We start from the raw sequence: 25,255 nt of genomic DNA on the forward strand, positions 1-25,255 counted from the left end.
GAATACTATTGTAAAAGAATGGCTCATGAATATTTATTATGAATAATTTTGAATAATATTCTTGAACCTTATTTTCAAATACTTAATTCTATTAAGTTTCTTGACTGAACACTCCTGGAAGATTACTAAGCAATGTGATGACCAAATTAATGACTCAATTAATATTCATACACTATACATCGATTTTACATCAAACCCTAATTATAAAAATGTGGGCAATGCATAAATGAATATTTAAAAATATATATCAAACAGAACACAGTTTCGCAGTATGAAATTTAATTTGTGTCTAATGTTTGATTGCTGATGGTACTACAGTATATAAGTTCATGAGGTCTGATTGGGCGGCACATTTCACTCACACTGGTGTGGTGGTCAAAGTCATTTTCACATGCAAAGGTAAGAAAATACACGCTCTGTAGAGTCCTGAGCTACGGTCATGCTTTAAACAATTTTCTAGATCAATCTCTCTTCTTCCAAAGCTCCAAAGCCACAAACACTTTAATGTGAGACTGAGAAAATCCACATCCGACCTCACAAAACTGAAACAGAATGAAACAAAATGAACTGATTAGGCTGTTAAATGAGCTCTCTGTTGTGCGACAAACATCTGACGGCCTGCTGAATGCCCTGTTTTCCATCTGAGGAGGAAACAGATGGAAGACAGTTGTAAGGATGAAGACGCACAAGCTAAAAAAGGAATGTGCTTAATCACTGCGATTGCGAATTCCCTCTCAGAGACTTAATTAATCATGCATTTTCAGTAATTACCCAAATGTGTCGTCTCAGTCATTTCACTCAGGTGTTTTTTATTCATTGCTGTAGAAACCGTCAGAAGGACGAACACACACAACAGACGAACACACACAATTATGACATTATATGCAAACACACAGACACATATTAGAATGACAATTAATTTCTTTACAGCCAACATGAGTTAGTGTTTTCAATGCATTTTATTTCTGTAACTTCATGATCACCCTAACAGCCCACCAGAATAACTACCTAGAAACATCATTAAAAAATAATAATAATAATAAAAAAAAAAAAAAAAAAAAATATATATATATATATATATATATATATATATATATATAAAATGCTAATTTAATTTAATGCTAATATATATATATATATATATATATATATATATATTAGCATTAAACTATTATTCAAAATATTATTACAATTATATTTAAAAATGCATCAACTTATCTGTGTCTGGCTGTGGGTCACATATATATAAACTTTTATATATATATATATATATATATATATATATATATATATATATATATATATATATATATATATATATAAAAAGAACGATTAAAGGCATTTAAAAGGAATATTTAGAAATATTTCTTTATCTGAATTTTTTGTACCAAAACGTATATTAAAGTAAATTGAATCACTTTGATTTCATACTGATTTTAAAAACTGCTTTCAGAGTAACAGAAAAGAGTGAAGGCCAGAACGTCTGCATACATCTGCATGAGCGATGAGGGGGACCAGAGTGAATAATAGTTCTGCATGGATGTTTTGGGGGGTGGGAGTGGGGTGGCGGAGGGCAGGGGGTTTACACCAGCTTTGTGTAAGAACACAATAGTGGAGGTCCTGCGTCTACCACAGTCCTGCGGCACAAAACCAGACAACTAAATGACCTTGTTGAAACCGGACAGCAGACCAAAGGCTGCAGCCACACAGAAGAACACAGTAGAGGAACTACTGTCAAAACTAAAACCTTAGTCAAGCCTACAAATACAAGAAGGGCTGTTCAGATTAAACAGGGTTCTCCGATTAATCAGCTACCGATCGCTATTAGCTGATAATCAATTTGGGAAGTTTGATTGGCAGTCTCTATAAAGGCTGATCTCATAAAACGATCTCAAACCGACAATGTGCCTGTCGTAAGAGGTTTGGAATGACATCAGTGGCGCCATCTCAATCTCTGTCCATCATGGGTAAAAAAAAATATAATCCTTGAGGTGAGGTACAATTGACAATTGACAACTTTATATGAGACGTGATTTCACAAACAGCATGAGTGAATGACCAAGTCTGGCCAGTGTTTAAACCATTCAGCACTCACGCCCCCTGCCTCCATCCATCAAATAAAAAAATACTAACTAATCTGATGGCACATGTTGTAAATTCCTTTAACATAGGGATGACTTTGTCTGGTTGGAAGGTTTCTGTACTGTTATAATGTGGCCTGTATTCAGTAACAGTGGTCCTCATTGATTTCTCCCTCGTTCTTTGAGAGCAGCAGGCTGGGTATTAAAGTAGAACGCACCTGAAATAGCCCTGCCAGGTTTGCTGAAAGAGCAGAGCAGGGTAGTCCTCATGGGAAAGCTGACAAAGAGCAGCCCTCTGCTTTTGTTCTCTCACTTTTAACTCTCTTTGTTCTATCCTCACTCCATCCCTCCTTCATTCTTTCAATGATGAGACTGAAACAGTCAGCATATGAATCCCAAACTGCTTACAAGGCAACTGTACCAAACATTCGCTGAGTAAACATTTGCTTTTACTGTAATGCTACAAAGCTGAAACATTAAAAAACAAACCATGACATAAGAAATGTGACAGACTTACCCAAAAATTATTCTTGAAATATGGCATCTCCATTTAGAGGGTTTCTAAAGGGTTCTGAAAAAAAGAAAAAGAGGGTTATGGCCCAGATATAATATTTAGAGTTGTTTTGACCAAACTTCTTCCAGGAAAATATCATAAGAATTGTAATTAAATTCATTTTAAAATAGTAAAATGTTTGATGTTCATAGACTATAACTAATCTTTATTTTATTTTACACAAATTGTTTTTAAGTAAATTAACATCAATGTTATAATGCACAGTATGAAAAAAACATATTGTAGATAGATAGATCAACAAACAGAGACAGAAAGACAAATAAAACATTTAATACCAATAAATTAAAATATCTAATATCCATATTTAACATCAACTTATTGTATCATGAGCTGTCATTATAATTAATTGAGTATCTTTAAAAACAAGATGGGCTGACTTTCTCTGTGCATAATGTAGTAGATAACACCTTTTTTGAACCTGGATGCATTTCATATCATCGTACAGTGAAGAAACACGGTACACAATCAAAACAAGGTTAACCAGGAGAGCAGACTGACATATAATGCTGATGTAAGCAGGCTCATGCAGGTGCTAGTGCCAAGGACTCAATTTTAATAAGACCAAACCCACACTAAAGTGCACACACAAACATACTCACTTTGTTTAAATGTTCTGGCAGAGCAGATGACACTGTGAAAGTGTCTCTTTGTGAAAGTAAATGTCAGCCAACTCAAAAATATATAACCATCACCTCAGCTAACAGCCTGCATGAGCAGCCCACTGAATTCCTTTTTTTTTGGTTGAGTCTATTCAGTAATATTTGTTCTTAAGGTCTGGGGCTAAATGAAACACGAAAATGCTTTTGAAAATTTCGATGTCAGATCAGTTTAACTGAGTTATGTTTCATAATGCGTCTATTCTGCAGCTGCGTATATGATGGCTAAATGTCTCTCTGAGGAGAGGTGCAAGGAGCTGAGTCATTACAGAGCATTCTTCTGTAATACACACATTTTCATCCTCTTTCCTACCCTCTCCTCATCTTTCCTCACTCTCTTTTGTAAACAAACCCTGGCAGTGACCGTTGACCGTATTTTCAGTTCAGTGTTGGCCGGTTACAGCTCAACACCAAGGGTTCATAATGAGGATCCTGACATCAGCCAGGTTAGAATCCTTCAGAAACATCTTTTGTGCCTGACAGGACAGTGGAGGTAGACAGGAATGTAGATGGAGAAGCGAACGGGATCAGGATACAGACTGAAACCCCTCTCCATGAGCACAACTGTTCTTTAAGTGTGTGTGATGAGCATTACACAATGGGCCACAGCTCTGACACACTTACTGATATTAGGATAATGCCCCAGACATCAAAACGAAATCAGTAGAAACAAACTAAATGGACCACCTTCTTAAAATATAAAGGCAAAACCAGCTATATATTATGTATAAAGACATTTTTATAAAGAAGGACATTATTTAACTATATTACTATTATATATATTATTATATGTATTAGAATTATTTCAGCTTTACTATCAAAAGAATACATTATACAACTGTTATTTTAAAATCTAATAGACCGCAATTTGTAGAAAAATGATGGATGTTTATGGAGATTAACATTGAGGAAATTGCCAAAATAACAGTGCTGTCCTTGAGTAGATGTGTTTGTGGGAGCCAGGCGTGGGCTCAGCAGAGAGCGGTTGGAGGTGTGATTCCTGTTATGATTCTGAGAGCTGGATGCTGGCAGGATCTACAGCTCATGAAGTGCTGACCACAGGGCTTTTCTCTGGCACCATTGACGGCCATCAGCCGGTGCACAGCATGACCTCTCATGGACAGGGAAATACTCATGCTTACGCCTTGCTCCCTCTCTCCTTCTTTCACACCCCTTTAATTAACTCAACCCGGCCAACCTTACACCCCTACGGACGACACAAGCTTGGCAAGTGTGGCCTGTTCCATAAATAAGACTCAGTCATCAGTTCAGAGTGTTTCAAACAGACATCAGGGCGTAACGTGGAGGACACGGAATACAATCCAACTGGGACAAGAAGGAATTTTTTAATATTGGCTATACAGTTTATATGTCAGCCATGTATAGTTCGGTGGACATGACAATAGCAATACTAAGTTGAAGATGTTTAATAAGATTTTAATCGATAACATCTTATTATTGCTAAAATATTCATTTAACACAGGCGCTTGTTAATATCAAACCAATGGCATGATAAAAGGCAAAAAAAAATATGTTTCAGTTAAATAACAAGCTAGCAGATTACAGCCATTTGGGATCATGGCAAACCTGCCCTTTTTGGCACCAAAACACAGTGACCCTGGCAGCTCAATTTTCCATTGAAGACTAAAAGTCTCCTAGAGCTGATTCTGTGGTCGGTGTGGAGTGAGTCCTGGAGGATCCATCTGGTGCTCAGCGAGTCTGTCAGGACCAGTGTACTGTTAATGGAAATTCATGTTTTCTTGCCAAAAAAATAAAAATAAATTGTTGGTAGTCAATTTCTCTAGAGGCATCTTTACCAGGAAGGTCTATGTAATACCCCCAAAAAATCGATTAGCATTAGCACCGGCACAGGAAACCCAAGACAAATATGGACAAATTTGAATATATATATTTGTAATTATCTCAAAATAATTCTAATTTATGTTAAAATTCTAATATTGAAACTAAATAAAATGTAGTCATGTCATAGTCATTCATTTTATCCAGTTCGACTGAAGATTTTTGTGACAAAAACAATATTTTAGCTGACAAGGAAATTTAAACCACATATTCCAAAAATGATGTATTAATTTAAAGATATGCATAAATATAACAAAAGCATGTTCACAGCAAGTATACTGATTGATAGCATGACATTTTACCAAAAGTAAAGCACACAGCCATGCAGTGACCCTCACCCCTCTCAAGCAGAATTTAATTGGCAACGTTCAGCTCTTTTCATCCTTTCATTCTCCCTCTTTCTCAATTTGCTGTGACTGAGAGGATTGTTAGATAACTATTGGCAGATGCAGATGCAGAGGCAACTCAAAGGGGAGACGCTGATCTCCTTTCTCTCTCTTTTGAAGCTGAAGCTTCACATGGAGCTGTATCTAAACAGAAGCAGTGTATCAACCACATTCACAGGAGTGAAGCATGGCTACAGAGCCAAGAATCGACAGTTAGACAGTCTGCTTGACTACTAGAGCCCCATCTGTCAAAGTCAGAGTGTGTGTAAGGGGAGTGAAACTCTAAATGAGGAAGAATGATTTTTAATGTGTATAATCATTTCAGGGCTGCATTAGAAAAAAGAAATTGAGGGAGCAAACCAACCAACAATGGCCTAAAAGATGTTTATAAGAAATTACAGTCCTTAGATTGAAACCGAAATCTCAGATGAACATCCCTTTTGAGGAAAAAGATGCGCCATGGCTATCTGGTGAATTCAGCCTCTAATACTTATTACCGTGTGGGTTAATGTGAATCAAAAAAGTGTTTCTGTGTCCTTCCTCACCTGCTCTGGCAAAGTAAATGAGCAGAATTTTTTTCCTATCAGAGGGGTTTTTGCAGCATCTTCAGCTGCGCTTGCCAAATCCCCCAACCACCAAGGCATTAGAGCTTCAGCAAGATGCCCAGAACTTGATTTGGTGTGATTATGAATACATTTGGGAGTTTTTTTATTTAATTATTATTATTTATTTATTTTTACTGGAAATTCTGAGGCTTATGCTGTAGAAGCCCTGTCTGCTGTTTCCACAAAAACAAAAAGCCCTTACAAAATGTTATGTGTATTCAGTTAACACAGAAAACCCAAGATCATGTTCTTAATTATTACCATATTCATTTACCAATGTATTAAAATTCCATGGAAATACCATGGTACTGTACATGTCCAAGAAAAATGGCAATTAGGCAATATTATATGAGCAAGAGTGCTTTTGCTCTAAATAGCAGCATTATTATTAACAACAGCACAATTGTGATATATTATGCAATATATTGCTTATGTAGAACAGTTCACTGAAGGGGTTAATATTCAGTAACCTACATTTAGACACAATATGCACAAATTGACTGAAATGGGCAAACACATACAAGAAGACTGATCCAAACAGTCAAAAAAGTCCCACTGCTGTTGGAATACTTTAAAGACCAAAAATAACTATTGTAAAATGAAGTTGTTAACTCCCAGTTTAAAATGCATCATGAATAAATGTCTGGGCTAAAGGTTAAAGGTTAAAGGTTTAAATTCTCAAAGGGGTGATGACCAATAAACCAAGGTGATACGAACAAGGTCTTAAACCCCAGATTTCCTCTTTCTAAAGTGTCAGCTGCTTTAGATAATAAGTTATCTGCTGTGTATACTAATTACCAATTAAGACAACATTGTCACTGATCTCTCAACAGTATGGCGAATGGCACCATGTGGACAACAGAAATGTATCCTTCCACACCAACAGAGTTCAGCTTGTTTCTCTGTTCAGAGAGAGCAGAATGAATCTACAGTCTCTACTGGCTTTTGTGCTGAATGCTGTTGTTGTTGTTGTTGTAAGTAGTGTTCCTGTAGCTCAATTGGTAGAGCGTGCATTATCAAGCGCAAGGTTGGGGGTTCGATTCCCTGGGAACACATGATAGCTAAAAATTGATAGCCTGAATGCACTGTAAGTCGCTTTGGATAAAAGCATCTGCTAAATGCATAAATTTAATTTTAATTAAATTTTAATTTGAAGTAGCGCTCGAGCACTGTCTATGACAGCAGGCCAGAGCTCACCTCCACCCGGGTACATCACCCAGCTGCATACAGAATCAACAATTGTACACAATGCATTAATTAATTCAGATCATTAAACCATGTTTGTACAGCCCAACAGCATATTTAAATGACAGAACACGTTTAGAAGACTCTGACAGAGGTAAGCAACACAAATGATAAACATAATCCTATTCTCTGGCATTACTTTCTGTTGCTTTCCCAGTTTTATGGGTCAGCATGCACCTCATAAATGACCTAGATAGCAAATTTGATTAGGGCCTTGAATTCGGGGACAGTTGCATGTGAAAGGCACAATTAAACGCCAATGAAATAAACTAGGTTTTATTATCATGCCACACAGCATGATGTCTGTACTCTGTACTCTCCTGATGATTTCACTGAAATACTGTTAAAACCTTGAAAATGACGACTGACTATTTATACTCAAAGCAGTTTAATGTTTTTTTTTATTATTATTTTTTGTTTCCCAGCATCCTCTGCCTTTGCATATGACCATAATTCACCATTCACCGAATGTTATAAACTCCTACCCACAATTGTATCGCGATTCATTTACCATCTCAACCGATTCGAATCATTGCATATTTGCATCGATTTTCAACAGGCTCGGGGTGAATTGTTACATCCCTAATGATTAAGTGACAACATTTTCATTTTTGGGTGAATTATTCTATTAAAACATTTAATTATAAACAAGATGACACAAATCGATACTTATGGAAAAGTCCAACATCCAATTCGTGTAACAATGACCCACAATCAGGCTAGGCTTGGAGCCACGTTCCCTTCTCCAGGCTTCTGTGTGCCTCCAGACAGCCCAACAGACAGAAATCCTCCATCTGCCACCAGCTGCCAAGCTTTGCTCACAGGCGCTGTCCTGCTTGGCAGGGATGTAGGTGAGCCAGCAGCACTGACACACAACCACAAATCTTTCAATGCTGATGCTATCGACCATCAGTTATGAGCGGATAATAAAACAAATGACAGGAGAATTGGACCAGATTTCAGGTTTTTACTCTGTTAAAGTAATTCGATGTTTCTCGACTGTTAATAAGGGAGTCCATGCTAATGCAGCATGAAGTCTAATCAACAGGACCAATTCAAGCCAATTCAAATTTAAATGCAAAGTACTGTGCATCCCCCACCTCCTTCTCTGCATGTCCTCTGAGTCAGGGGTGTTCCTGAATGATCCCTCTAATCCCAAACTGCACTGGCTTTCATGTGTCTCAACTCTTTCAGACCTGATAATGGATCTAACTTGACTTAAAAAATGCCAGACTTACTATATTTTAGCAGGCCCAGTGTGGGGTCAAAGTATCTGTTAACTTCTGCATGACCTCAAGTATAAGAAACTGAAAGCTAGAGATAGGATGTGCAGCCCTTTCAAAGCTCTTCACTTGAGTAAAACAGAATTATCCAGATGCCTTATTCATATAAAAGACTTAGCTCTAATCAGTCTTTTATATGAAGTGAGACAGGATAAGAACCTTAAATAGCTTCCAAAACCAAAATGCGGCATGAAACTTTTAAGAGAGAAAGCTTACTCTACAAAACAAAAAACAATGCATTCTTCATGCATGCTCACACTGGTGAGCCGTGCAGCACTGGATGATATCTCTCGAGCACAGAGGAAATGCAGCAATGTCAGTTTTCAGTCCTAAAAAATAAACTGTTTGCAAGATTCAGACTCTACACTACAGATTATAAGGTAGATCAATTTTGTATCTACTTCTCTTAAATGCATTTTATCTCTTGCAATGGAGTCAAGTCAACGCTGATAACCAAATATTGATATTTGAATTTCTAACAGGCTTTAAAAGTTGTTAGCTTTTATTTTGAGGTAAGTGCAATGCTAGAAGTGTTAAAAGCCAACAATTTTGGAAATCAAGGAAACTATGATGGTAGACATCATTAGCATTCATCAGTACAGTCTAAACATACAATATGACTAGTAATAAGTCTTTACACTGATGATCATAAAAAAGTCATATGTTTGATTTGAAGTGACCTAATTTTTACCAATCCATAACTTCTGTTGTTGTTTTTTTTTGCCAATTTCTCAAAAGGTTGAAGTACTGTAAGTACACTGTTATCTTTTCATAATAAACTTAAAATGAGGCGAGGATTCACTAGTAAATAGTGTAAAATTAAAGTTACATAACTAAACATAACACAAAAAATTGTGTTAAGTCCATCAGTTTAATTCATAGTGTGTTAATCAGTCTATTAATTCAATGTTTCAATTTGTAGAATTATTATTATTTTATTTTTTTAACTAGCCACTCAACTCAAGAACCTTTTGGAATTTTTCATGGACCACAATTTGACAAGAATCTGCATTACAGTATTAGAATCAGACGGTTGAATGGTTTGTTAAATTCTTTCCCATCTTAGCCACATCTCAATGCTCTCAGGTGCATCTCAAAATTGTCATAACAATTTTATGTTATGTTTGTGTACTGTAATTATAGATTATAATTTTGTGAATCTATGTAGACTAAGGGTAGACTAAAAGAGAGCAAGTCAAGACACACTCAAAGGACAATCTGCATGTGCATCACAAGACTCTTATCATGAAGTGGGAATACCATGCCATGCATTTACAAAACACACTGCAAGAGATCACACAGCAAAGTTACAGGAGTACAGTGTATATGGGCCTCAGGACCTGTGTTGCACAACAACTCAGCTTTGCAAACTCATTTGACTTGGGAATATAAACTAACCTGCAGCCATTCTCCACAAATCTACAATCACATGGCACTAGCTCAGGATGTGACACTGTGCACCAAGTGTTTCTAGAAATAACTTGCCACACTTCCAAACAGGTGATTGGCCAATTCTAGAGATATTTCTCCTGATCCACTTCTTCTAGAATGACAGGGACATTATTCATTCACACAATTTGCAGAACAAATGATGCGATCTTTAATTAAATTTGACAATTGTCTAAATAGAGGTGCAATTAGAACCTTAGTGAAATCTAAACGAATTTAAAGCAAAGTTTTTCTAAAATGTATTCCTTAAAACTAACCAGTAAAAATATTTTACAATAACTTATTATTAGTGATTAGTTCAGTCACTACTTATTTATTACAAACTAGTAGGCCTATTTCTTATTTCTTCTATTCTCTAACCCATCAATGACAAGTAGGTTAACTGTTCTATTGTTACTATTTACAATTTGAACATATTCAGTCCCTGAATGGAGATTTTTAGTCCATAAATTATCTGTTCACTTCAAATTGTTGTTGATGATTTGCTGTTTCCTATTCCAGGTTTACTAAATATTCTAGAGATTCAACTGGAACAGACAGCAGTGTTTCATAAATGGGTACTAGAATCTAAAATATAAATGAAAACAAATCTGGGACAGATAGCAAAAATTAGTGCCAAATGAATAGTTACTAGTAAAATTAGAATAGGTACCAGTAACAACTGGAAAAGCTACTGATCGGAAATGAAAAGTGAACCAAAGACAGAATTCATGCAATTTGTTACTATAGTTGTATTCAACAAATAATGAAAAATAAATGGATAATGAAAAATAGCCAAGAAATAAGTACCTGTATGTAATGAATAAGTGAATCAATTCAAACTCAATCAATTAATAGATTCATCTAAATCTATAGTTGCTAGTTAAAGGTACAATTTGTAAGATATTTGCAGTAAAATATCCAAAAACCACTAGGCTATTGTTATCTATTTTGTCCAGCTGATTACTAACAATATCTCAAATGTTTTCAACTACTTGTAAGTAATGAGAAAATTTCCATTCTAAACAGTGACACGGGGCAGTGCAGTCGCCTGTCAATGACGTTAGTTACTCTTTGTGACCGCCTTTACTGACATAGAAACCACATATCACAACAGTGTCGTAGACAAATGCGGAAGTAGTGTCTAGCGTCCAGCAAACCACTGGCTTGCTTCAAGCAGTTCCTTATTTACTTCTTCTTGCACGTTTTATGGTGGATTGTGTTACTTATTTATGGAACATAATAACTGTTTACCATCTGCCGCTGGTTCCGTCAACAAGGACAGCTCCCGTAAACGTGAGTGTACGGGCCAACCAAACGACCCAAGAAGAGTTTGGGACAAGAAGATAGAAAGAGCGAGGATCAATATCGGTGTTACATTTTCTAGATGGAGAGAGCTTTGCGACAAACTTCAACTAGAAAGAGATGCCGATCTCGCTTGTGTTTTACTCGACAGGTGAGTTGTTTTGATTTGTATGTTTACAGAAAAAGTATGCTATTATAACGATCAACAAGATAAGTATTTTGGGGCATACACGGCAAACGCAGGGCAGACCCACGCGAGGACATGTCTGCTCCATAGTCTGATCGCGTCTTTGCATTGACTTTGTATGTAATCTACTCGTGCAAATCGTTGAACTCGCGTTTGCTATGTATGCCCAATTATTGTGTTTGAATGTACACGAGTGTATATATTTGTTGAACAAGTGGTAATCGTTTTCATATCGTCTGATTGATGGCCGTCAGCAGTTGGGTAGAAGACAACAAATCCCATTATTGCACGCTCCTTCTTAGCATCATCAAACCACGCGATTGTTATTGTTTTGGTAGTTCGCCCTCTAGTGGCAGGTCCTACAAACTGTACTTTTAAACTCAAAACATACAAGTCATCCGTGGATTATTTACTGATAGTTTAAAATAAGCATTAATAACAAATTTAGTTACTAGTTAGCAGAGCTGGATAGTAACTGATTTCATGTGATCTGGATTATGTAATCAGATTACAATAATGAAGTACTTGTAATTAAATGAAATTTAAACATTTTAAACATTTTAAAATACTTGTAATCAGTTTAGAATTACTTTTTTATGGATTACATGAATACATATTATTCATACAATATAAATAAATTATTCATAATTTATAAATTCTCCTAATTCCTCTTTTTCATCCTTTAACTGTTCCTTTCTAAAATATTCTACTGCTTATATACTGTCAGAAAGTCTTCCAGTTTTATGGACATTCACACAAAGACTAGTCACTAGTCTGGTGGCTACACAGCTTTATACCACTGGATTTACAAAAAACATTTCAAGTCTTTCGACGTTGCATCATCTAGCCTACTGATTAACACATTGATATATGAATTATCACTCAGTAGGTTATTTAACCATCTATTTTGATGTCTTAAGAAGAAACATATTAAAATTATTTCTTAATGCAGACATTGCCAAACTTTTTTTTGTCATCTGAACATCTTTCATCTACTATAATTACTTAAAGTACCCCTGAGATTTTAAGATAAATATTTAATAACTAAGTATCACATTTGCATGTTCAAGGTTCTTTGACATTGGCAAATGTTTACATTAAATATATTATATGTATATATTATATATATAATATGAAATATATTATGTGTATTATGTGATAAGTGAGTAAGGTCAAAAGTTATCTAAAAGTAATATTATATTAGGTAAGGCAAGGCAAATCATGTAATTTGGAATCAGTAACGGATTACAGTTTTCAAGTAATCTACCCAGCTCTTATAGTTAGTTAGTTGGCATGCCATATTACGTACAGTTACCGAATGCCCTGAAGCAATATATAAAATATATAGCATCAATTTTTAAAATACATATAATAAGCAAACAAATTAATATATCCAACATTTAAATTACATTTAAGAGACAAAAAAATCTCCACTCCTTTCCTCAACATTATTCTGTCGCAGCAACTTCCAGAAAGCACAGTGTCTAAAGTCTTTGTTCTAGACAGAGGAAATGCACTTATACACATGCTGTGCGCTTACCAGCCCAAACTGAAACTGACCTTGTTGCATATGATCAAGCTTTAGCTCCACAATGCTTACACAGACACACTGAAACAGAGATGCTGCGCTGGGGAAAGTCTGACTGTCAGTGACACACGAGGAGCTGCCTGGTGTTGGACGCCTATTATGTTGCATTCCAGGTAAAATGTTTCAACAGCATAAGCAATGACTTCATACTGTGCATAAAAACGTATAAAAGTATGTTACCTGTTTGGCGTTTCAGTAAAAACAATATAGCTCATTTTCATCGCAGGCAGCTGTTCTGACCGTGCCGCTTCAATGTGTTACGGAGAGTTAAGAAGGTTTGAGCGAACAGTTGACAGTGTTCAAAAAGCCCCGCCCACCCGTGCTTCTATTTGTTCACGTTTCCCGTCACTCAAGCGTCAAAGGAGCAAAAGTGTGTAGGCATGGCAACTGCGTTTCCAGTGCCGCTTCTCCTAGCCAATAGAGTAATGGTTCGATTTCAAGAGGCAACGCCCACCTCCCATGGACAAGAGTCTTTGGATAAAGTGTTTGTCAATCAAAGTAATCCAGTTCTAAAGGCGGGAACCCTTGAGTTCGATTATTGTAATGTATGCAAATTAATTTCTTTACCAAAATTCAAAAGACAGACCGATGTCCAAATGGCCAGAAAAAGAAGTACTCGGCGCAAATGCAAAATATGGCGCATCAAATCTTTCTAACAACTGCGATTTAAGCATTTTGACAGAAATGTTGATAATTTATAATAGCAACACAGAATTCCACTACAAAATTTCAAGTTCAGATAAAAAAAATGAAATGACACAATAATAATAATAAAAAGCAGTTTCAATTGTCAATTCAATTCAACTGCCAATTAATGCTATTGACCATATTACTGAAGTCACATAATGTTGTCCCATTGAGCAGTGTGTGATATAAGTTACAAAATATGACACATTTTAAAATAATAAACAAAATGATTAATAATTAATACACTGACCTGAGTATGCTGAATTTGGTCATTTAATATAAATTCAGCTTCTGCATGAAAACAAATGTATTTATATTTTAAAAACCACCTAAAAAAGAGAAAACAAAATAATACCATAGAAGATACTACACGTGGCAATTTCTATGCTTTTTTTATTAAAACCAAAAAGCCACACTGTACAGTTTGCTCAAGGTCAAGGATACACAAGTTTTTACATGTTTATTTAAAACATAACAGAAGTTATTCTACAGCAGTGTGATTGCTGGAAGCAGAAGGGATGTGGGACTGGGTCAGAGGTATGAAGGGTAAGAGTCAGTTCCGGGTGTATTCGAGGGTGTATTATGGTCTGGGTGGCTCTTGCTACAGTGAGCCGTGACATTGTCTCTCTTTTCAAAGAGGCGACCGCAAATTTCACAAGGGAACTGGTAGGTTTTCTCAGCATTTAGCTGTTGCATGTGCCGATTTAAAGAGGCTTTCTGTCAACAGGTAAAACCACACACCTCACACCTTAGAAAGAGAGATGGAGTGGGTTATATCTGGAGCTGAAAACTAGTAGCAAAGCCTTGAGCAATATAGGTGTTGTGTTTATTATTGATGGAATGTTGCTGTAAAACTTAGTTTGGGAGTTATGTAAGCTTTGGTATAAATGCAGGGCCTAATGCATGTGTGTGGTGAAACTCATACTGCAGCGGTTTCTCTCCGATGTGTATCCTGCAGTGGATGATCAAGTTACTGCTGGTTCGGAACGCCCAGGCACATACTTGTCCAGTGGTTTTACTTCTGGATACAGATCTTACACTGGACAACAAAATTAACATTAACAAAAAAAATTAACAAATTAAAATTATTAATGATATATAAAATAAAAAAATATAATTACATTATTATATATTTTTTACTATCTATATTTGTTCATTTTCAAGGAGATTTTTTGGAACAACTTGTGTCTGTATATTAAGTGTCTTTAACCACAATGAGCTAACATTTAAAATAATAATTTGATACAATGCACTTTTTAAATATATATGTATAGATGTTTTTATATTTGATTTGCATTTAAAAATACTTTAAGCTAATAACATCTGTAATTAATTTATGTAATTACATCTAAGTACACTGTTGACCCTACAACTACTTAACAAACCCTTAAATCTAACCACACCACCAAACCTGTCCCTAACCTCACTCATATTTCACTTCAATAGCAGTTTAATCTTCTACCAAATTATCTGAAATATAGATGAATTTGTGTCATAATACAGCAGAGTTTGATTAAATACCTAACCATCAACAACAAATGAAATTGGAAGTGTTTTGTTCTCCCTTTTACATGTTAATAAACCTATTTTTTATTTTAATATTGCATTTCGCATTGTTGTCTACCTGCAAAACAGACCTGCATTCCACAAGCTGACAACCACTGGATTAGAAGAATATAACTATATTATTTTTTTATTTTTTTTTACTTGAATACATGTATGAGTATACAGTATACATATACATATAGTGCCTGTCCAGAAGTACACTGGATGACATTTATCACATACATCATTCATATTGACTAAAAACCTACTACAATGCAACTTTTCATGCTCCTTCAGATGCCTCTTAAAATTGAATGACTTGCTGCAGATGGTGTGCAAGCAGATGAAGGTCTTCTGCTGGAGATGTTGGTACTTGACATGATGCAGTGGAGAAGAACAGATTGAGAGACCATGCCATCTTGTGCACAGTGTTCATGCTTTTCCATAAAACCTTCTAGTCAACATATTTCCAGTTTAAATAAAGCTTAATTTCTCATGGATCCGTGGAGATGAATGGAAAAGTTATTTTCTTTTTAGGCATGACTAATGAATGTGTCATGTCAATACTGACTCAGCACTCAGATTTAGATATTGCCGACTGGAGAAAATCTTATCTCAGACTTCAAACTCGCAAGGCAAAATTAGTTTCGATGCTGATTTTCTGTAAACACAGAGATAATTATGACGTTAAACAGGACATTCTAAAAAAAAACATGCAAATATAAACAATTATAGAAATAAATGGCAGTTCTTATATATAAAACATACATAAATACACATAAAAAACTGTATAAATATAAAACAATATATACATTTTTTTCTAAAAATATAGATCATTTAACTGACAAACAACTAATATATTTATCTTTGTATAATTAATAACAAACCTTTTCTCTTGCCACCAATCTGGGACACGTCATTTTTCAATAACTGTGGAGTGGAAAGAAAAAGACAAAATGCCTGGATTTTTGTTAGCATTATGTGTCTCTGGACACTCTGGAGGATCTGCTCTACTCTGGGTCCCTCTGTAGGTTAAATTCAGAACTGCAACTTCCTCATTGCTAGAAGACATTGTGTGTTGTGTCTTTTTCAGTCATTAAGGGTTTCAGTATAGATCAATACGAGCACGAACTTTTCAGGGCGGCTTTGGTTTTGGACCGTCTCAAGTCATCTCACTGTCTGCTGGAGATCTGACAATCAGAAAAAGATTGAAAAGACATGAGAATTAAACAAAATATTGTAAGTAAAGCTAAACAACCAAAGATGCAAATATATATACCCATGCTCTGAATGAAAAAGGACAGCTGGCACATCATATCATATCCTTGCTGTGTCTCAGGTGTCATTGTAACACCTTAACACAAAGTTAGTCCTTGAATAACCAAAACAGCATATTTCTTTAAGATAAATCATTAAAAACAAAGTCACCTGCATTTTTGTTTTTCCCAAACGTTTCAGACCTTGTCTCATATATCAGTTCTGTGTCATTTACGATAACAACAGCATTTTATTGTTGTTGTTGTCTGGTTTTTAATCTAGTCAGCACTACTGGTTGTTTTATCTCCTGCCTTGTTGTTTGAGTCTCTTTGGGCTAAATGCAGTTTGCAGTTCTATCACCTTGATCTTGATAGGAGACCACAGAAAAAGATGTCCGTTTTCACAGGTGCATTTCAGACACATGTCCACCTCAGGTGAGGCTTTGGAGTCAGTTTCAGCTTCTCTTGTCTCTGCTGCATGTGTGCTCCGACCTCGTTCTCTTATTTATGTGATGGTCCCAGAATGCAGGACCGGGGGAAAAGGGCACATCTGTCCATGGTTGTGGACCAACAGGATGAATTCCTGCAAAGATTCCTTTGTAGTTGACAAAGTGCTTGTCTCTCCTTTCCCGTCACCCAAAGAAGATGGTTAAACAGAACATCATTGACCATTGGTGTGGACACTAATGTATATATCATTATAGTTATCTATATAGTAATCATTCATGGTGTCATTAGGTCTTTATTCAGTATTTTTGTCTTTCTAAAATGAACAAAAGGAACAATCTTAAATCAAGATATATTTTCAGTGCTTGAGAACCAAAATTACTTAAGATACCAAGTCTTGTTTTCTGAAAAAAAAGTTATCAAAATTAAGCAGGTTTATGCTTGAAACAACAGTAACTATATATATATAAAATAAAAAAATACTAAGAAAATGTTTTTTATTTTGTTTAATTTTTTGCATGTTTCACAATACAAAATATGTTGAGAGATATGAATAGAGGTTAAGATATCTACACAAAAGAACAAAAGATGTCTTAAGATATATCAAGAGTAAATTATGTCTGAATTTTCATTTGGTCTGTAAATGCCTTTAAGGAAGGAATATGGTTTACCTGAAGCCTTGATACAAACTCTTTAAACATAGCTGCAAAACATAAAGCAAATTTCATTGTCAGTTAGACCACATTTTATCCGCAATGCTTTACGCACCACCAAAAAAACCTGGCTGTCAGCCAAACCTAAATATGTTTAGAACCCCACAAGTTCATCTTTGCTTTTCTGCCTATACTTTCTTTTTAAGCCCACTCATAATTCCTGTCTTTTCCCTGTATGATTTGGAACTGGATCAGAACAACTGGAAAAAAATTGTATCTCATCTTCGAAGCCAGAATCAATAAGTGCAGATGTTATTCAACAGGAATTCTAGAGTGCACATCCAACGAACTGTCATCTTGCGGGTGTAAGGGTAACTGTATCTCTCTTCAGAACAGGATGACTATTTTGTTCCTCTCAAGCAGATGCTGAGCGAGCTCTGAATGAATAGAGAAGCCTATTATTTCTTTGTGCTCACCCCAGCTCTGCAGACACGAGCCCAGACGCACACGAGACTTACTACTGTGGGCAGAGTCTCTTTAGAGGATGACATCACACTGACAGGTGTGTTAGACATAATATGTCTAAAAAAAAAAAAAATTAAGTAGGCTACATACGGGAAACCACTGACAGTGTTTGCGGAGGCCACTAGTTCAAACTGTTGCCCTTTTAAGGAAGACCTGCTCAGTCAATCAACTCAGTCTAGCCTCCCAGAAGCCTTCGTGGCACAGCTAGGCTTTATGGAAAACGTTGTCCTAAAACAAACATCTGCGCCTTATTATCATTTTATATCATCATCAGGCAAGTGTTTTTAGCGTTAAAGACTTGATCTAAGTCATTTCTAGAAAGTATAACTGTGCAAACAAAATAACAGAATGTATTAATATGCATATTTTTGTTTACATTTCGTAAGCAAAACATCTTAAATATATGACTATGTGTCATGATTTTAAAACACTATAATTTACAAATTTCCCATAATATTTGTATCATATTGGTAAGAACATTTTTAATAATGTGCTGACACATAGACTACATACACTTGGTTTTGTAATACTATTATTTTTTAATACTACAATAATTAATAGCAATAAAATGAAAGTATTTGATTAAATGGGTACAGAAGCTCATCTGATTTCTATAATAGAGCCCACACAGCCACTCAACATATTCAAAGTGCCGTTAGCAAACAGTAGCAAAATGCAACAGGTTGAAAGACTGCATTGCAAAGGAGTGATACACTGAGAATACAAAAAGGAAGCAACATCAGTTTCACATGTGAGATTGGGCTCAACCCACACAGCTGCATGTATCAGATCACCCTACCACACATGCTCACTAGAAACACACAACACAACACACACTGCTTAACTCTCATCTCACACCCCAGACCACCATGGATGAACTTGGTGAGTTTTATATGTCATTCTAACACTAAAGACTTAAACCGTGTAGAATCTCTAAAGATGTAACGGATTTATAATCCAAAGACTGTGATGATTTTTTATTCTACGTTTAATATATATTAGTCTCATTTTAGGCTGTGACCTATAAATATAAGCAGGTATTTGTGGTTTGATCATTTTTTCTGGGGCATTTTCATTGGTTTGCTCAGATTACATTTAAACATGCATTGGTGTGTCACGCATTTCAGGGTGACCATGTGCATTTTTATAAGTGAAAATCTGTGATACTTTTGAAAATAGAGCATGAAGCATTAAAAAAAAACAGACAGCAGCATCAGTGTAGAATCCCTGAAGATGTAACACGTTTGTGTACCCAGGCCATTCTTAAAGAATGCAATCCAAAAATAAAAAAAGAAGATTAAGTAGGAGAAGAGGAAGAGGAAGAAATATATAAATATTGGCATATTATTTACTGGTATTCTAAGTTTTTATTTTTCTTCCCTGTGAGAAGGAATGACTCCTGTCACTCTTAAAAATTAATTGACATGCTTGTGAAGGAATTATTATTATTTTTTTATTTATTTTTTTGTGAAGTAAAACTCCCAGTTTACTTGGTATTTTGACAGAAGTGAGTCAGATCACCCGTTTCTACATTAAGTGATTTATCTATGTCAGCAAAAAGGGAGCAGTAAAAGAGTGGCAAAGGTTTCAAAATAATTTGTTTGTTATTTACTGTTCTGCTTCCGTTGTGATGAGAGCAACGTGCCTTTTCACTTCCTCAGGAAATAACGCACAGTGGCTTTACCTTTAGTACAATCATAACCATGCTCACTTTTTTTTCTTTTCTTTTTTTGTCAGTGCATGTGTCAAAGTTTGTGTGTTCAGTGTCACTCATTTCAGTGAAGGTGTTTCACATGTGTGAATATAATATTGCAGACATGCTTTTGGAGGAGTTGGCTCAGAGCTCCACCCAGACTTCAAATGTTCCTGCACTCATTCCACCCAAAACTCTCCAGCTGGGAGCCTTGGATAAAAGTAACAACACAACACAGCTTGAACAAGTAATTACATTTCATATTAAAATTGAATTTAAACAAGAATTTGAAAAAAGTTTCATAAGCTGTTTGGAGTTGGTGATATTTGTCTCTTATGCATATATTATTACAATTTTATATAAGCGTTTTCTATTTTAATATATTTTGAAGTGTAAGTTATTCTGAATCTTTAGCATTATTACTCAAGTCTTGAGTGTCACATGATCCTTTAGAAATCACTCTAATATGCTGATTTGGTGCTCACTAAACAATTCTTACTATTATCAATGTTGAAAACAGGTGTTCCATTGTTGTGGAAACCATGATACATTTTTCAGTATTCTTTAAAGAATAGAAAGTTCATTCATATGATATGAATAAAATATTTGTTTAACATTATTTTTGCTTTCATTTTGGACAAATACATCCCTGCAGAATAAAAGTTTGAATTTCTTGAAAAAAAAAAAAAAAAAACTTTACTGTCCCCAAACTTTGAACTATTTAAATGTCTACAATATTTAGGCCCAAACGGAGCCATTCTAAGGTATTTTTCCTGCCGTTACAGACTGAATCTTCTGGATTTGTTGCTGGTCCAGGAAATAAACATAATCCCTACAGGTACGTATATCCACCTCTTTCCAAAATTTGTAGAAGAAAAATCCGATGATGTATAATATTTATAAAGTATTGTTAAAAATTTTTTGGCATGCATGGTGTCCTCTGAGTTCCAGCTGTTCAATGAGAGGAATCTTTTTTTAGCGTGGTTCCAGTCCCTGTGAAGGCAGGAGTGATGAGTCCCGGCACAGCTACACGGGAGCTTGACTCCATCATGAATGAGCTGCTAGGGCTAGGCCTGGAGGTGAGAGAAACACGAGGTGGACATCAGTTTACCAGTTCATGCATCAGCCAAGTTGAATCTCTATTGCACATTATGAGTATCACCTGAAGAGGGCAGTATAAGCATATTAAGGCTCCTCATTTATACCCCCCTTAAGTCATTTATTTAAAGAAAAGTCATTAAAATGTTCTAAAAATGCTTTATTTTCTAGGTTTCAGAATCAGTTCCCACATCAAACCCACCTCCATTGGCTTGCAAGTCATTAAAAGACAAAAAACCTGAGGAAACTAAAGAAAGTAGTGGAAGCCAAAAAGAGACTAAGAAACCACAGCATCCTCCTCTGTCAGTGAAAGTATCCAAGAATGTGGATGCTATAGACGACCTGCTGGGCTCTCTCAGCACGGACATGGAGAAAATGGGGGTACACACAGCTGCCAAAGGCCATTGTGCTTCTTGTGGCAAGTGTATAGCTGGAAAGGTACAGGCAAAATGCAAATTACTGTCAGTTTTCTGATTGAACAAATAAATGTAATCCTATTTCCCAAACTGCAGATGATCACAGCTCTGGGTCAGGTGTGGCACCCAGAACACTTTGTGTGTACGGCATGCAGGGAAGAACTCAGCACTTGTGGTTTCTTTGAGAGAGACGGCAAGCCGTACTGCGAGAAAGACTACCAGAACCTCTTCTCCCCTCGCTGCGCTTACTGCAAGGGTCCTATTATTCTGGTGACCACATATGTCTCTATTCACCCTCTGAAAGCTCCTTATTAGAATTTCCTTGGGCATGTTAAGTGAAAATTAGAATTACAAGTTTAAAACAAAAATATAGTTTTTATTGAATATATAGGGGAGAGCGGGGTCGAAAGTAACGTGGGACGAAAGTAACAAAGCGATTTTCTCCGAGCCTCTTTCTGCATTTGCATTCCCAGCTATGACAGCACGTTCAGCATGCAATCCTTGACGGAGCTGAGAAATATCATGTGATTTTCTCATCGTTTCCCGACATTAGGTCTGTAAAACTGTTTTCGACAACAAAAAGTAAATTATTGAAGCGGTAATTTTTTCAAATTAGTTGTGTTGTTTTTCTTGTTTCATGTGTCACAGTAATGATCAATCTACAGGTTATTTAGTGCTTTAACACATCCTAAAGTTTTTTAGTATAAAAGTAAATCGAGTTTAAATGTCAGGAGTTCCTGTTGGGACGAAAGTAACAGTTGTTACTTTTGTCCCGCTACAGTCACAAAAAGTATTTATTTTGTTCCAGTGCATGCTATATTGTAAATTTCTGTGTCTTGCATTATTTATTCAAATGTTTATGTCATATCATACCAAATGTCTTAGTGAGGGTCAGAAAGACAGACAGAGGTCTGGAAAATATGAAAATGTAATTTAATAATTTTTTTGCAAAGATTAAGGACAAAATATGTTTGAAGTTATTTATTAACAAGGTCACAATCAGGTATACTTAAGAAAAATGAGAGTAACAGAAAACAATCTAGCTTATTTTGTTGTGTTACTTTTGACCCACCTGTGTGTTACTTTCGTCCCAACCGATGGGGTCGAAAGTAACAATGTGCAACGTATGTTCAAAGTGAAATTATACTGAAGTCTTTCTACATTTCTACAAAATACCACATGGTATTGTTAGACCACACTTCTGAGCTACTGGCCACAGCAGAAATATATCTCTGTCTACAACATACAACATTATCTTTTAAAATGAATTTTTTTCTGAAAAATGGTACTTTCGCCCCTGCTCTCCCCTACATATATATTTATTTTTCTCACTGCTGTACAGGTATATGACTTATTTTTGGGTCTTAACCCAACAGTTGAGAACTACCGCTCTAGACCCATCTAGTAAACTAACTTCAGTAAATAGCAATACAACGCAATAAAATTACTTAAAATAAAGCAAGCAAATAGATAAATATAATTTTAAATCTTTCACTTCACAAACAAATGAATTTTTCAAGCCAATGAAGCAGTTGGTCGTTTATTGTGTTTTCCACAGAACATTCTAACAGCGATGGATCAAACATGGCACCCAGAACATTTTTTCTGCTCCCACTGTGGAGATCTGTTTGGACCTGATGGTGAGACAAGCGCATATTCCATCATTATTTGAGAAATCACGTTTTGTACTGAATGAATCTGTCTTTTCAAGGTTTTCTGGAGAGAGATGGTAAACCATATTGCTCTAGGGATTTCTACCGCCTCTTTGCACCCAAATGCTCTGGCTGCGGAGAGCCAGTGAAGGAGAACTATCTGACTGCAGCCAATGGAACCTGGCACCCTGACTGCTTTGTATGTGCGGTGAGTGAATTAGTGGCATTGAAGGCTTGAATGCAATACAGTCATGTGACTCACTCCTTATAAATAAGGAATATGGAGTCAGTCAGTCTGTACCATTGTGGTGAGCTTCAAAGGTGAATTCTTCACCTGCTCAACCTGTCACAGAACATTCTTTTTCATTAAATGTTTCTGCATCTCTCCAGGACTGTCTGAAGCCTTTTACAGACGGTTGCTTCCTTGAGTTGAATGGTCGGCCCCTCTGTTCCCTGCACTACCACTCTAGACAGGGCACTCTGTGTGGGACCTGTGGAGAGCCCATCTCGGGGCGCTGCATCGCTGCTATGGACCGCAAGTTTCACCCTGATCACTTTGTGTGTGCGTTCTGCCTTCGTCAGCTGAGTCAGGGTGTGTTTAAGGAGCAGGGAGGGAAGCCGTACTGTTCAGTATGTCATGAGAAACTCTTTGTTTGAAAGAAGTACTGTAAGATGATTCCAGAAGTGTAAAAATTAGTTAGGGACTTCATCTTACATCATGATATTTTTACATCAAGCCACTCTGTGGCCCTCTGGAAGTTTGCAGAGGCCCCCCAGTTCGCCCCAGCTCCCTGATTGAGAACCAATGTTTTAGAAAGAAAAAGCTAGAAGGAAGGAGTGATACATACACCATTTTTTCAATTTTGTTTGAGAAAAAAAAGAGAATGCAAATCAAATGCAGAAAAATGTAAACTGCACACCAAAAATATTGTTATAAATAACTATAACTATAATAACTATAGCAACTTGTTTCATGTCATTATTTAATTATATAATTTTCACATCGCATCAATGAAGATGCTCTAATAAATGTTCATTAAATTGAAGGGATTCACTGGATTCACTGTCTTTTATTCAATTAGATTATGACATGAATTACATTTTGCACTCATAACATAACAAAACAAACATATATCCGCAGTCCTTTGAGGAAATTCTGGGTCTTGTAAATGCTATTGATGTGTTATTTCTTTAAGGTTTCAATGACTAAGAAGACTCAAGATCCTAATTAACTTAATACCATATGTGTTTTCATAGCCCATGCATAACAGTGACATCACGCGGACATTTTCTGTAAACATTCAGAAAGGATTAGAGTAACACTGACCATCATTTTCTAGCTTGAATGTACACGATCTCTACAGAAGCCGGTAGATTTTGTTGTGTGCCTGAGGCATTGCTCAAGATCCCTTGACTTGTCAGTTCACTGCACTGTTACTCAGGGTTCAGTCTGGCAGTACGTTAAGGACGAGCCTTCTCATCTTCAAAGAATGCATGACAGCTGCTTTCTGGGAGGATGGGTCAAAGATGTTTATCACACCATAACAATCATGAAGCACAAGAACCTCCCACAGTGAGTGGACAAAAACACTCATACAGTATGTGGTGAATTTAAGATTTTAATGCAGTGGCTTAATCTAATGTTTGATAACCATAAATGACAAATTCTGTCATAATGCTTTTACTATGACTATACTATTATGCTATTACTGACATACAAGGAAACACTCCTTAAATGTTTTAATGCTAGGGATCCCCAAATTTAACAATCCCCAATGAGAATACCTTCCTCAAATATATACTGATTTTGTATTAATTTCATTAAAATGCATAAAGTTTTAAGTTGTACTAATTAGACGTTTTACAAAGTTTGTAAAAAGACTTCTAAAGCCAATTTAAAAAAATGTAATTCAAACTTTAGCATTTATTATAGCGTTCACCAAAACTCACCAAAAAATCATTTGATGTGTTTTGATAATCTGATTCATTGAAAATATAAAGAGCTCAGAGCAAAAATATAAAACACGTTTGATATTATCCAAATGGAAGGATTCGTATTCTGAAGCTAAATCATCATACATTATG

General features: G+C 35.9%; 2 protein-coding genes and 1 pseudogene across 5 annotated transcripts in view; 1 reads left to right on the forward strand and 2 right to left on the reverse strand.

Annotated features, from left to right (window-relative positions):
• LOC128018764 (F-BAR domain only protein 1) overlaps positions 1-13,480 on the reverse strand; it is a 35,393-nt gene extending 21,913 nt beyond the window's left edge. For all 4 annotated transcript variants that reach the window (XM_052604514.1, XM_052604513.1, XM_052604512.1 and 1 more), the window contains exons 1-2: positions 13,379-13,480; positions 2,599-2,652 (exon numbers count right to left, since the gene is read on the reverse strand). In XM_052604514.1, coding sequence (XP_052460474.1) covers positions 2,599-2,631 — 33 coding nt within the window. In that variant the 5' untranslated portion in view covers positions 2,632-2,652; positions 13,379-13,480. The remainder of the gene's footprint in view (positions 1-2,598; positions 2,653-13,378) is intronic.
• A 936-nt stretch (positions 13,481-14,416) lies between these two features.
• LOC128019152 (zinc finger protein 692-like) lies at positions 14,417-16,502 on the reverse strand (annotated as a pseudogene).
• Positions 16,503-19,070: 2,568 nt separating this feature from the next.
• On the forward strand, positions 19,071-24,996 carry LOC128018767 (leupaxin). Its single transcript, XM_052604520.1, has 9 exons — positions 19,071-19,193; positions 20,127-20,251; positions 20,790-20,842; positions 20,984-21,083; positions 21,274-21,540; positions 21,615-21,788; positions 23,077-23,158; positions 23,230-23,378; positions 23,561-24,996. Exons 1-9 carry the CDS (start codon positions 19,181-19,183, stop codon positions 23,825-23,827), a joined length of 1,230 nt encoding a protein of 409 aa, XP_052460480.1. The 5' UTR covers positions 19,071-19,180; the 3' UTR covers positions 23,828-24,996.
• Positions 24,997-25,255: the final 259 nt, after the last annotated feature.

This window comes from Carassius gibelio, chromosome A8 (genome assembly GCF_023724105.1).
Source record: "Carassius gibelio isolate Cgi1373 ecotype wild population from Czech Republic chromosome A8, carGib1.2-hapl.c, whole genome shotgun sequence".
Taxonomy (NCBI): Eukaryota; Metazoa; Chordata; class Actinopteri; order Cypriniformes; family Cyprinidae; genus Carassius; species Carassius gibelio.